Genomic DNA, 13568 nt, shown 5'->3' on the forward strand with positions numbered 1-13568 from the left:
CCGCCTCCGTGGGCGAAGCGCACCTCACCACGAAAGCATAATGCCTAGATGAATCCGAGTTTGCACCGGTCCAAGTGGGTACGTTCCTATTGGTCGGGTTGATTGGACTCCAGCTGCACATCTGCTACAAGGCCGCACAAGCCAACAAAAGCGATCCGACATGCTCTCTCGCTTCAGATCGGTCTCCAAGGCATTGTGACTTCCGAACCTCTGCACGAAGTCTGACTGTGTACCCGCCGACTGTAGCTGGCGGACTCGAAAGGAGTGATCTACATCATACCTACAGAAGAACAACATCAAGCCACAAGGAAATGACGACAACAGCACCATATGCCGATCCTGCGTGGATCAGTCGCAATGTCAGCCCATATTACACAAATTCACACAGAGCGGTTCAGCGCGAAGCACGAGAATACGTCTCAACTAACATCACACCGTTCTGTGAAGAGTGGGAAAGACAAGGTTCTGTGCCCCACGATGTTTTTCTCAATCATGCCAGGCTTGGGTATATGGCAGTTTCGGTGTATCCTCTAGCTGTGGAACAAATCAAAGCCTCGGGCCAGAGGCTCCCAGGGAACGTCAAGCCAGACGAATGGGATGGCTTCCATGACCTGATCATAATCGACGAGATCGCCAGATGCGGATATCTTGGTATCATCTGGGCATTGAGTTGCGGGAATTCCATAGGAGCGCCACCATTGATCAACTTTGGCAGTGATGAGCAGAAGAAGAGATTTTTGCCAGATATGCTGGCTGGAAAGAGTCGATTCTGCCTAGGAGTTACGGAACCTGATGGTCAGTCAACGCTATATTTGCCAGTACCCTGACCTTGTTCACTGACGGGTTGTTGTACAGCTGGATCGGACGTGGCCGGTATACTTACCACAGCCGAACGCAAGGGCGATGTTTATCTCGTCAACGGGTCGAAGAAGTGGATCACTAATGGTATATTCGCCGACTATTGCACGGCTGCTGTCAGAACAGGTGGCGAGGGTCGCAATGGTATATCTGCCCTGATCATCCCGCTGAAGGTGAGAGGAGTAACCTGCAGGAAGATTGAGAATTCAGGGGTCAGCGCGAGTGGATCGACCTACATCGAATTCGACGACGTCGAGGTCCCCATAGCGAACCTGCTTGGAGCAGAGAATCGAGGTTTCGACATCGTCATGTCGAACTTCAACCATGAGAGGCTATGGTTGGCTTGCACTTCGCTTCGCATGGCTAGAGTTTGCGCAGAGGATGCATATGCCTATGCTATTCGGCGGGAGACTTTCGGCAAGGCCTTGATTACGAACCAAGTTATCCTTGCAAAAGTCGCAGGCTTCGGCCGTGCCATAGAGCCTGTACACGCTTATATGGAGTCCTTGGTGTACATGACAGAGCACGAAAGAAAGAGAAAAGGGCTCAAAAGACAAGGCGGCAGTGTCCTTCTTGGTGCTGAGACGACAGCTCATCAAGTCGACCTCAATCTCGGTGGGATGATTGCCACTCTGAAGACCGCTGCGGGTCGTGCGTTGGAACAAGTCAATCGAGAAGCTCAGCAGATACTGGGTGGCGCAGGCTATTCGAGGACCGGCAAAGGTGCAAGGATCGAGCAGATAAGCCGTGATGTGCGAGTGATGGTCGTTGGCGGTGGAAGTGAGGAAATCTTATCCGAGCTTGCTGTCAAGCTGGAAAGAAAAGAGCTGGAAACATTGGCTCGACGGACAAGCCGCTTGTAAACCTTTAGCATTCTTCTGAGCAAAACATTCGCACTTTAATTCTCGACTATCGGACGAGCCTGAGATTCGTAATCTGTGCTACGCTAACGCCGTACCTAAGTCCCATCTAGATTGATACCTGCAAATATCGTAGCTCATATCCTTGCCAAGGCCCTGTGGCCTACACTGCCTTCTACGGAAGGACTCTGGACAATCTCAAGACACATCCCAAGCACGTCTCGAGTATCTTGTGGATCGATCACCCCATCGTCGAGGAGGTGAGCGCTGGTCCGGTAGCAGCTACTGTCTCGCTGGACGCTGTCTCTGAAACCTTGTACGCGGTCCTTGATATCTTCTTGCTTCAACGTTATGCCTTTGCTCCTAGCACTGTTGATTTCCACCTGCTCCATAACTCCAGAAAGCTGATCAGGGCCCATTACACTGCATCTGCCAATGGGCCAGCTGAACAAAAATCTTGGTTTATAGGATCTTCCACACATGGCATAGTTGCCGGCCCCGTAAGATGCCCCGAGAATGAGTGAGATATGTGGCACAGTCGAGCAACTGACGGCAGATACCATTTGCGCTCCCTTTTTGATTATTGCAGCGTGTTCTGCTTTTGACCCGACCATGAACCCAGTAACGTTGTGCAGAAAGATGATTGGCAGATTTTGCTGATTACACATGCGAACAAATTGCGCACCTTTTGATGCTTCGTCTGGGTTGATGATCGGTGTTTGGTTGCCTATAATGCCCACGGGAAGACCTAATCAATGTCAGTCTGCTTCTTCACATTCAGAGAGCCTGGCATACCCATAATCTTAGACCAGGCAGTTAGCAAATTGCGGCCGTATTCTGGCTTGAATATTGACAGCCGCGAATCGTCCACGAGACGAAGAACGACTTCTCGCATATCGAAAGGCTTGCGTATATCCGGGTTCACCAAGGCGAAGATATCGTCGATAGGATATCGGGGAGGCAGTGTCCGCCAGAGTTGCTCTATGGTTTGTCGAGGATTGTTTAGTGTCGCAACCCACTCCCGTGCCTTGCGAATGGCATCAAACTCGTCAGTAGCCATCTGGTCCGCTAAACCCGTGACAGTGGCATGGACACGGGCGCCTCCAAGCTCCTCAGCATCAATCACCTCACCAGTAGCCATCTTAACCAGAGGGGGACCGCCCAAGAACACCTGTGCTTGATCTTCCACAAAAATGGTGTAGTCGGACAGTGCTGGGTGGTATGCGCCTCCAGCAGTCGATGAGCCAAACACCACTGCACATGAAGGCTTGCGTTGCTGACTCCTTACAGCTAGATCTCTGAATAGTTGGCCACCCTTGTGGAAGACGCGAAACTGCTGAGGCAGGAACACTCCGGCCGATTGGACAAGGGCAACTATGGGCAAGTCGTTCTCATTGGCGATCTCTGTCATCCGATTCTGCTTGACCACGGTGAACTCGTTCCACGCGCCGCCGCTCTGTGTGGGTATGTGAGACTGCACGAGACATTGTCGACCACTCACAACGCCAATACCAGCGAGCAGACTGGCACAAGGACTCGAATCCTCAAGGCCGAAGCCTGCAAATGAGCCCAGCTCAAGAAAAGAAGAGCCAGGATCCAACAACAAAGCCACTCGATCACGCGCTAACAGTTGTCCACGCGTCTGGTGTCTGCTTGTAGAATGTTTGCTGCCTTCTGATGTTGTTCTCTTCAAGTTATCTTCAAACTCTATCATTATTGAGCTCCATGCTTTTTTGTTGTGCTCATATTGCGCGTCCCTAAGGTTGAGGTTCGACTCAAACACCGGAAGGCCGTTCATATCGCCCATGGTTGACAGTCAGGAGTAAATGGAACCAGTGATGATGGTGCACTTGACTACTGCAAGAGCAAGCTGGACTGAACTTGGGGGAGAACGCAGCGATTGACGCTCAAGGATGCTGATCTCCAAAAGATTGGTAGCCGCGGCCAATGCTCAGAGACAAGGTTCGGGATCCCTGGCATCCCACAAACGGGGACGGGTCCGGGGCCGCCTGGGTCAAATGTCACGAAAGAATAGAAGAAGACTAGACTGTATTGGCGATGGATGGCACGGGACTTGAGATGGGATGCACGAGTGGTGCACATGTGACTTCTGATGCTGTTGCGAAGCTGTGAGGGGTTGGAGGGGATACGACAATGATCGCCTCCTGTTGATCGCAAAGCCCAACTGGATCGGCTTGAACCGTGCCCACAGCCGTTCTCTAAGCGGCTTTTGACAACTTTCGAAGGGCCAAGCTCGACCTGCACAAAGAGGGCGACCACCTGCAAAGCATATCTCACCGGTTCCGAGTTGAACATGCGACACGTCCCCGAGAATTATGACTAGAGGCATGTTGCTTTGCATCAACAGTGCCATATTTGGTTTTCCATTGCTCTGAACTGCGTCTTTCTATGATCTTGCCTCAAGATGCTTGTGGCACGACTTTGTGACTATTAAAGGCCTAAACCTTCGTCCTCGAACCTGCAGATCCACAAGTTTTTTCTTCAGTGTGAATGGCGTTCGCCTCGGTCGCAGAAGCGCTACCTCCGGTCCGCATCGTTGAAGTCGGCCCACGTGATGGTTTGCAGAATGTCGACAACACTATACCAACCTCTGTCAAGGTAGATCTAATACACCGGCTGCTTCAGACTGGCTTGAAGACTGTCGAAGTTACGTCGATCGTGTCGCCCAAAGCTATCCCTCAATTGGCTGATTGTCGACAAGTCCTTGCAGACCCGAAGCTTCGATCCCTTCTGCCGGTTAATTCTCTGCGACTCCCCGTTCTGGTACCCAATATTAAGAGCCTGAGCGTCGCTATCGATAATGGGGTTCGGGAAGTCGCCATCTTCGTGAGCGCTACTGAGGGTTTCAGCAGAGCAAACATTCGCGCTTCCGTTGAAGAAGGGTTGTTACGGGCAAAAGATGTCGCGGAACGGGCAAGCAAGGCTGGGTTAGCAGTCAGAGGCTATGTGTCGTGCATATTCGCAGATCCCTACGAAGGTCCAACAACGCCAGAGGCAGTCTTGAAGGTCGTCCAGCAACTCTTGCAGATGGGTTGTTACGAAGTCAGCCTGGGTGATACACTTGGCGTGGGTACCGCAGCCGACACCAGAAGCCTCATTGACTATCTCCAAAAGCACGGCATACCTCTGCACAAGCTGGCCGGACATTTTCATGACACATATGGTCAAGCGGTCAGCAATGTGTGGCAAGCATATCAATGTGGTATCCGTGTCTTCGATTGCAGCGTCGCCGGGCTAGGAGGTTGCCCATATGCTCCCGGCGCCAAAGGAAACGTGGCCACAGAGGATGTGGTGTACCTCTTCGACCAGGCCGGCATACATACCGGGATAAACCTGGTGAAACTTGTGGAAGTAGGAGTCTGGATATCGGGACAGCTAAGGAAATCGAACAGTAGCCGGGCAGGAGCCGCTCTTGCTGCGAAATCCAAAAGTTCGATTAAGTCGATTGGCCCAAAGCATGTTGATGCTCTCAAATGGAGGCTTGTTACAACGACCGACGGTCTGAAAATCTACCAACTGGGACCAAACGTCAAAATCGTGCTTGATCGGCCTCGGAATGGAAATGCGTTGACCGTTACCATGATTTCCGAACTGACGGACTTCTTCACTAGAGCGAAGTCAGACACCACAATCTGGCGGATAGCTATTCAAGGGACGGGCAGGTTTTTCTGCACGGGGATGGACCTGGGGAAGGGCACGTCGCCAGTAGCACGGACCAGAGCCGACAGTGACGCACAGTACGACCGATTGACTTGCCTATTTGAGGCGATTGATACTGCTCCACAAGTTACTATCGCATGCGTCAATGGAGCGGCTTTTGGCGGCGGTGTCGGACTCGCATTCGCCTGCGATATCAGAATCGCTGCTGCGGGATCGACAATGAACTTGAGCGAAGTTAAGCTCGGTTTGTGTCCCGCAACAATATCGAAATATGTGATCCGCGAATGGGGTCTCGCCTTTGCACGCGAGGCGATGCTTTCAGCACGCCCCGTTAGCACTATGGAGCTTAAAGCCGTGGGGGCGATATCACAGGTCGTGGAAGATGACGTTGATGGAGATGGACTCTCCCGAGCGTTGGATCTATATCTCGCCAAGATAAAAGTCGCGGCACCAAAGGCCTCGAGCATGTGCAAGGAGCTAGTGCGACTTGAGTGGAAAGAGGCTGGATCACCCAAGCAGGCCTCTGGTATCAAGACATTGTTTGACGAGATGATGAAGGCGGATGGCGAAGCGGCTGTTGGACTGAAACAGTTTCAGTCAGGGGTAAAATCACCGTCTTGGGAGGAGCTGCTACTGTCAAACGCACTTCGATCGAAGCTTTGACGAGAGTGGTCCATGAAGGAAGGTGGGTCGGAGGCAAGGGGCAATCGATTGCGTCCCTACATATCGATAACCTGTCTTAATATCTGGGTCGTGGGCTGATGTCGTACCGCAAGATAGTCTAACATGCAGGGACGCAATCAAGACGAGACTACGGCAGCTTTCTCTCGCATAGGCCGACCTTGACCAGCGCGAGACATTGGTTGTAGTGTAGCGAAAAAGATGAGCTACAGGTCGCCATTTACATGGGTGAGAGACTAGTGCTATGTATACCTTGAGCCAAGGAAATATTCAAGGGTATGCTTGCTCTTGGTCTCCTTCGATGACCTTTTATGATGGTCACTTTTTCAGCACTTCGGCGTAATTCCGTCGAGTCGGACGCAACTGATATTGCTGGTCACTTCGGCGTTATTACTGAGTCCGGTGATAAAGTGACCTTTAGAGTGCCGCACCTTGGTGCCAAACTTTCTGCTGTTCCTGCCCGTCATTTTGGCCACATATAGATCCTTAAGATGCAAATTTGCGCCGAGCGGTGGCCCATTGTTACTACCGACGCCGAAGACCCCCTCATATGATGCCACTGTCTGCAACCATCTCGCCAAGTCTTTTGATCGTACCGCCTCCATTGTCGACTCAGAAATGCATCGGTCACTGACTCGCCATGAGATTCCGGCTGTTTCTCCCCCGGGAATTGCGGGGTCTGGGGTGATGACGGTGCGTACTCTTTCAACCAGGCCTGCTTGCGCGCTCCCAGACGGCCTGACAGTGCAATCTCCCTCCGCGGACCGGCTCCATAATCGCACGCATATGCTGCCGAAAGCTAGACTGTGTATGGGTGACCATTTCAAGCCATCATAACCACCAGCATCACCAGTCTGGCAACTCTATTGCGTCTTCTTTTGTCAACCACTTGCTCTCCCACTTTTTTCCCATTCTGGTTGACGACAAGCCTTGGTCCATCAGCAACATGGGCTCAATTTCCGAAGTAAGCGATTGGCGCACTCCTGCACAAATGGAACTCGAGGCTTTGGTAGTTGGCGGCGGCTTTAGTGGCGTCTACACTCTATATAAGCTTCGCGAGGCTGGAATTAATGCCAAACTCTTCGAGGCAAGTAAGGAGCTCGGCGGCGTGTGGAACTACAACAGGTATCCCGGCGCACGAGTTGACTCGGAAGTACCCTTCTACCAATACAACATCGACAAATTATGGAAGACCTTCAATTGGAGCGAGAGGTTTCCAGGACATGAAGAGCTGCGAAAGTATTTCCATCACGTAGCGACTGTCTTAGGGCTATATGACCACATTGCTTTCGAGCAAGACGTTTGTGGATGCGACTTCGATGTCGAGACAAAGCGGTGGATCGTGAAGACCGGCACCGGTAAAACGGTCATGTGCAAATACCTGATCGTGGCAGCTGGGTCGTCATACAAGAAACACTTTCCGACATTCCCGGGACTTGGAGACTATAAGGGAGTCCTTCTCCATGCAGCAGATTTCCCAGAGGAAGGATTTGATTTCTCTGGAAAAGAAGCCGCGATCGTGGGACAAGGTAAGAGCACTACGATTACGTTGAGGTGGATGGCGCTGACATAGGGACAGGTGCTACTGGGCTCCAGATCACCCAAGAGGTTTCTAAGAAAGCATCCAACTTGACAGTCTTTATCCGAACACCAAACATGGCGTTCCCCATGTACCAGCGGAAGCTGACGCCCGAAGAACTGAACGCGGGTAGAGCACTCTATCCACACATTTTCAAGATTGCTCGTGAGTCAAAGTCGGGCCTCCCTTATTGGACAGATGGGAAGAGCGCAAAGGACACTCCCACCAAGGAACGTGAAGAGCGATGGGAAGAGCTCTGGACACGTGGAGGGTTCAACTTCAGTATTGGCGGATATCGCGACTTTATCTTCGATCAGGAAGCGAACGACCTGATGTATGACTTCTGGAAGAAGAAAGTCCGCGCACGGATATCGGATCCCAAGAAGCGTGATATCATGGCGCCAGAAGTCCCACCCCATCCGATAGGAACCAAACGACCAAGTTTGGAGCAAGACTACTACGAGTGTATCGATCAGGCCAATGTCCATGTTGTGAGCCTTAATGAGACCGGGATCGAAAAGTTTGACGAGGAAGGAATGGTGACAACGGACGGGAAGCACAGGAAGTTTGATGTGGTGGTGTTGGCTACGGGTTACGATTCGATCACCGGCAGCTTCACTGGAATGGGTCTGAGAGACCTGGACGGACATGATATGAAGGAAAGATGGAAAGACGGTGTTCGCACTCATTTGGGTATGACATGTCCTGGTTTCCCGAATATGTTCATGATCTACAGTCCTCAAGGTATGCTGCTTCTCTTAACCTTGCTTTCTGACTCCAAGCTTATCATCTATTAGCACCAACAGCTCTGGCAAATGGCACCACCATCATAGAGGCACAGGGCGACTGGGTCACGTCAACAATTGTCAAGATGAAGAAAGAGGGCGTTGAAACCATCGAGGCTCAGCCTGATGCCGCCGAGAAGTGGGCCAGTGATATTCAGGAGATGAATGGGAAAACTCTCTTCCCCTTGACCAATTCGTGGTACAGGGGAGCGAACATTCCAGGGAAAAAACGCGAGCAGCTAAACTACCTCGCCGGCCTGGATGTCTATGAGAAAGCTTGTAAAGAAGCCCAAAAGGAGTGGACTGGCTTTAAGACGGTGCTAGCGATATAGGGGTTAGCTACGGGCAAGAAATAGGCCAGACTCCAAAGTGTGCCGTGCCTTTGCACAGACTTCCATCCGGCTAGGAGAGCCGAATTCCACCTCGGCGTAAATAGTAGCCCAGGATAGCAATTATCATCACAGCACTACTCGGAAGGGGCGAATCTATTATACTGAGTGTTTGTCTAGCTTAGAACCAGACTTTAGGACACCTCCTGTGCACCGAGACTGACGGGTGGCTGGCATCCAAAAGTTGCCCCGAACGGTTTAAATCCCGGTCCAGTTACGAAGAACTCCTCTGTTTTCCCTGCCCCAAGTTCGCTCGGCTTGACCTGTATGTCAAAAAGATACTGATACTATTTCTTGTTTACTGAGGCTGGTTATTCACTTCATCCACCGTCCACTTCGTCATGTCGGCCCTCCTTCAAGGGACTGCATTTGTTACTGGTGCCGGCTCAGGTAGGTACTTGAGGGTGACCCATATTTCTCGATGCCATGAGGCTGACTCGTCATAGGGATTGGGCAGGCCACTGCGCTCTGCATGGCTCAGCATGGCGTAAAACGCTTTGCCCTGGGTGACATCGACCTCAAAAAGCTTGACGAGACCAAAAATGCACTCGAGTCCCAATCCTCGGACGTGGATGTCCTGTTAATCAAGCTTGATGTGAGCAACGAGGACTCGGTCAAAGAGGCTGTAGAAAAGGCTGCGGCGAAGTTCGGGCGCATCGACTATGCCGTGAACAATGCCGGTATCTCTGGTCCAGTTGCACGCACCGAGTCTGTTGCCTTCTCAGAGTGGCAACACCTTATGAGTGTTAACTTGAACGGGGTCTGGCTTTGTCAGAGATCCGAGATTCTGCAGATGCTCAAGCAAGATCCTCATTCAACAGGGTAAGAAATGTCACCCAAATCAAGAACGACATATAAGCAAAATCCAATGCTGATGTGACAGACCTGGATCGTCCTCTACGTCAAGAGGAGTCATCGTCAATGTTGCCTCAGTACTGGGCTTAATTGGCGCCTCTGGCAAAAGCCCCGTCACAGCCTACAGCGCAGCGAAGCATGGAGTCATGGGTCTTACCAAAACGGTCCGTGTCTCAGTGTAGTCGTCAACCCTTCCAAGCGTCAATCTCGCCACCTGTGCTTTCGCAATACTGATCTTCGTAGGACGCACGCGTGTATGCCAAGGAAGGCATCCGAATCAATGCTATCTGTCCAGGGTATAGACGACCGAGGCGTGATACTTTTTCAGTCGTTGACTAAAACTCACTCAGATTTATAGAAACGCCATTGCTGACAGGAACCATCAGCGACGAAAATCGCAAAGCGATCGTGAAAGAAATTCCAGCAGACAGATTGGGCAAGCCAGAGGAGATTGGAAACTCTATCGTGTATCTCATGTCTCACTTGAGTAGTTTCATGTATGGTCATGGATTGGTCGTCGACGGGTGAGTACAGGAACATCGCTTTAGGGGATCGCAGCTGATACGAAGCCTGCTTTCAGTGGCCAAGTGTGTGGTTAACATGAACGATTCGTGCTTCTCAGACGTGACCGAATTGACGTACGTGTGATATGGCCGGAGTTTTGTCCTTACTTGGACTTTTATTGCATAGCTACTCATGTCTACGAAGAGGTCCCATAGCTCGAAGGGTTCTACAACCTCAGTCATAAGTGAGCAGTTGCTTGCTATGGCTACCTAACTACGTAAAGTCGCAGAAGTACGGTCTTGGACTTGAACGTCAGTTGGTTTCATGGTGTGAAAATTGTTCATGCTCGTCAATGTCACTAACGTGGGGCAACCGGGTATAGTATGTTGCTGGCTGGAGCGATTGCTAGACTTTATGTTCCCGGATGGGTGGCATGAAAGTGAGACCACCAGGCTAAGGACCACAGCTTGTGCCCTGAGCCTGGAGCCGACTCTCGCTTGTGAAAGGACGGGACACATTTCGCTCAGCAGGAATGAATCAAGGTGTTGATTCTGACTCGTCACTCAGTAGCATAGTACCGACACGCGGGCCGAGGGCTCACATGGCTCACCAACCATCGTGATGGAGCGCCCGCGCTTACCTCAAAGAGCGCCCCTGTGAGGAGAAGTGTCTGACAAGGTACGTGCGTGAAGCGTTCCCAAGCTCCCCATGAGTTTTGGTAAACTTTGAATGATCCGTAAAGTGATCGACCCGAGACGAATGTGCTACATAGACATTGAATAATTGGACTCCTTTAGTGCACACCCTAACGAACATACTGGACGGACTAGCCTAATTCGAGAGAAGATGAACGACCTCAAAATTCGCCTTCAGCAGTGGACGGAAGATGAAGCGAAAGCTAATGAAGGCTTTTATACCGCCCTGAGGGGGGTTTGGGATACTATGGTTCCTTGGTACAAGCTCGAAGAGCCATATTCGGAAGCTGGTGCCCAGACTTTCCGAAACATGATGAAGTTTGGAGGCGGTGGATGGCCTGCGCGCAAACGGCTCGACGACATTGCCGAGAATATACCCGTTGCGTCTCGTTCTGGTGCACAAGGTCTCTACCTACGTGTCTTCAAACCAGCTACAAACAATGGGCAACCACCTAAAGGTGTCTATCTACATTTTCATGGAGGTGGCTGGACTGTTGGTTCGGCCGACGTCGAGGATGAGATACTGTACCGCATAGCATGCAACACAGGCTATACTGTCGCTAGTATGGAGTATCGACTGGCCCCGAAAAATCCATACCCGGCTCCGATTGAGGACTGCATGGATGCTGCGCTGTACCTCCTGAGCCCCGAAGTTGAGGCAAGTATGGGACCACTGCGAGTCATTGGAGGCGAATCCGCTGGCGCTCATCTGACGATGGTCACTGTGTTCGGTCTGCGTACCAATGGCGTTAACGTCAGGTCGCAGCTGGATGCAATCGTTCTCAATTATGGATGCTACGGTAAGCGATCACCCTTACTGTCACAACCCGTGGATTAGCGGTCCACTGATGCCAGAATATAGATATGGATCAGACCCCATCGGTCCGTGCTTTTACGGACAATCTAGTCTTGAGTCGCACAGATATGGTGAACTTTGGAAATGCGTGGCTCAGCAATGTCAAAGACCGGCAGGTGGCAGAGATCTCTCCACTCTATCAAGCTGATTGGAAGAATCTGCCCCCAGCGATATTCGTGGTAGGAAGTGACGATTGTTTGTACGATGACACCCTTTTCGCCGCCATCAAGTGGCACATGGGCGGCAACGATACACAGCTCTCCGTCTTTCCCAATTCGAAGCATGGATTTTGCAGACTAAACGGACCGGATTGCAACGCTGGGCTGGCTGAGAGTGAGACTTTCGTGAACGACCGCAGTCGCGAGTAAGAGACAAGGGTGAGGATGCCTTATCTAGTTTCCAGTTATATAATATCATTTCCCGGTGAGCAGGTGGAATCTACTTAGCAGAGTTTTGGGCTTCCGTACGACTCGCCAATGCTTTTTCAATCCCGCTCACGGTAGCCAACCTTTCGCATGAGTTGTTGCACTTTGACGATCTGACCGTCGGGCTGCTCTCCGAGCCAAAGATGCCTCGTCCTGTCCAGCCCTTCTTCTATGTCCCAACATACTCCACCTTCAAGGTAGAATGCTCTCCCGGTCAAGCCACTTTGACCCTCGACAACTCCCCATTGCATGGCACCAGTGCTATTCATTTCGTTCACAACAATACCGTCGGAACGCTTCTCCATTTCAAGGAGACCGGGAGCTGTGGCTGTATCGGCCGCTGCCAACATCGCGATTGCCCGCGCTAAGTCCTCCACTTCATTTGCTGGGAGACCAGCCGCGTCCCAGCTGGCAGCGATATCTTTGGTCATTGTTGTCCTCACGAACGACGGACACAAGGCATTTACCCTCACGCCCTTCATGGCGTCCGGAAAAGCCAGTCTACACGTTCGCAACAAGCCCAGGACCCCATGCTTACTGCACTGATAGAGGAACAGATTCCGACTTTCGATGAAGCCAGCGGCCGAGCTCAAGAGAGTCAAGGTTTTGTCCTCGCCCGGGCTTTTATCATGAGCCATATACACGGCAGCAACCCGCGAGAAGTATATGAGACCCTTGAGATTGACGTCCAACACCAAAGCGTTTGGTTCCTGCTCGACCGAGTCGATGGTTAGGGATTTGTCAAACCAGTTCCCTTGCTCTATCACGCCGGCATTGGCAACCGCATGGTCGATTCGACCGTGCTCGGAGAGAGCGTAGCGAAACAAGGCGACCACTTCCTGATACTGGCGTACATCGCATTGTTGAAAGCTGACGTTTGGGCTTTTGAGCTTCTCGACAAGTGACTCACTCGCGGCTCTGTTGAGATCCCCAAAGACCACCGTTGCCCCAAGTGATGCGAGGTACTCGACAGTTGCTGCGCCTATACCGGTAGATCCTCCTGTGATGAACAGTAAGTACATGTCCCCAGAATGACGAGCTGAGCAGCAGCCAGTAGCCCAGGGACTCCCACTGACCAGATATGACAAACACTTTATCCTTAAGATTTGTTGGAGAGCAGGTTCTTGCGTTGAAATACGGCATGGTGGATCGTTGCGTCAGCTATTGAATGGTGATATGTTGTTCTGCAGCCGGCCAATCTGGCTCTGGACACTTTTTCAAGACTTGCGGGTGCTTTCGCTTGAAAGGTACTATGGTCACAGAGCCCTTCGTGCTCAAAATGTGTAGATTTATATTGCTCTTTTACTACCAAAGGTCGAAAAGGTAAGGCGCCCGCACAGGGATCCCCATAAATCCCACAGGAACCAATGGTTTCGAAGCAGGACATTAGGCTGACTGAC

At 51.5% G+C, this 13568-nt stretch overlaps 7 protein-coding genes across 7 annotated transcripts; 5 read left to right on the top strand and 2 right to left on the bottom strand.

The window, feature by feature from the left end:
- Positions 1–10: 10 nt before the first annotated feature.
- Positions 11–1760, top strand: EDD37DRAFT_619695 (acyl-CoA dehydrogenase/oxidase). Its single transcript, XM_062815875.1, has 2 exons — positions 11–795; positions 856–1760. The coding sequence occupies exons 1-2, from the start codon at positions 312–314 to the stop codon at positions 1719–1721; spliced, it is 1350 nt and encodes a 449-aa protein (XP_062676358.1). The 5' UTR covers positions 11–311; the 3' UTR covers positions 1722–1760.
- Positions 1750–3815, bottom strand: EDD37DRAFT_573718 (propionyl-CoA carboxylase beta chain). The gene is made up of 2 exons (XM_062814370.1): positions 2514–3815; positions 1750–2466 (listed from the first exon to the last, which is right to left on the bottom strand). Exons 1-2 carry the CDS (start codon positions 3523–3525, stop codon positions 1856–1858), a joined length of 1623 nt encoding a protein of 540 aa, XP_062676359.1. The 5' UTR covers positions 3526–3815; the 3' UTR covers positions 1750–1855.
- Positions 3816–3877: 62 nt separating this feature from the next.
- On the top strand, positions 3878–6234 carry EDD37DRAFT_105469 (3-hydroxy-3-methylglutaryl-coenzyme A lyase/3-methylglutaconyl-coenzyme A hydratase). Its single transcript, XM_062809160.1, has one exon. It carries the CDS (start codon positions 4230–4232, stop codon positions 6060–6062), a length of 1833 nt encoding a protein of 610 aa, XP_062676360.1. The 5' UTR covers positions 3878–4229; the 3' UTR covers positions 6063–6234.
- A 622-nt stretch (positions 6235–6856) lies between these two features.
- EDD37DRAFT_105479 (cyclopentanone monooxygenase) lies at positions 6857–8872 on the top strand. The gene is made up of 3 exons (XM_062809161.1): positions 6857–7609; positions 7660–8403; positions 8457–8872. The coding sequence occupies exons 1-3, from the start codon at positions 7027–7029 to the stop codon at positions 8774–8776; spliced, it is 1647 nt and encodes a 548-aa protein (XP_062676361.1). The 5' UTR covers positions 6857–7026; the 3' UTR covers positions 8777–8872.
- A 217-nt stretch (positions 8873–9089) lies between these two features.
- Positions 9090–10500, top strand: EDD37DRAFT_685087 (uncharacterized protein). Its single transcript, XM_062819883.1, has 6 exons — positions 9090–9223; positions 9280–9655; positions 9717–9852; positions 9932–9984; positions 10039–10212; positions 10269–10500. The coding sequence occupies exons 1-6, from the start codon at positions 9175–9177 to the stop codon at positions 10285–10287; spliced, it is 807 nt and encodes a 268-aa protein (XP_062676362.1). The 5' UTR covers positions 9090–9174; the 3' UTR covers positions 10288–10500.
- A 538-nt stretch (positions 10501–11038) lies between these two features.
- Positions 11039–12150, top strand: EDD37DRAFT_690979 (carboxylesterase; the record flags this gene model as incomplete). Its single annotated transcript, XM_062820010.1, has 2 exons — positions 11039–11687; positions 11750–12150. The coding sequence occupies 2 exons, from the start codon at positions 11039–11041 to the stop codon at positions 12109–12111; spliced, it is 1011 nt and encodes a 336-aa protein (XP_062676363.1). The 3' UTR covers positions 12112–12150.
- On the bottom strand, positions 12130–13426 carry EDD37DRAFT_662288 (3-oxoacyl-reductase). The gene is made up of 2 exons (XM_062819152.1): positions 13245–13426; positions 12130–13168 (listed from the first exon to the last, which is right to left on the bottom strand). Exons 1-2 carry the CDS (start codon positions 13309–13311, stop codon positions 12228–12230), a joined length of 1008 nt encoding a protein of 335 aa, XP_062676364.1. The 5' UTR covers positions 13312–13426; the 3' UTR covers positions 12130–12227.
- Between the last annotated feature and the right edge of the window lie 142 nt (positions 13427–13568).

This window comes from Exophiala viscosa (assembly GCF_022695815.1).
Source record: "Exophiala viscosa unplaced genomic scaffold EDD37scaffold_1, whole genome shotgun sequence".
NCBI lineage: Eukaryota > Fungi > Ascomycota > Eurotiomycetes > Chaetothyriales > Herpotrichiellaceae > Exophiala > Exophiala viscosa.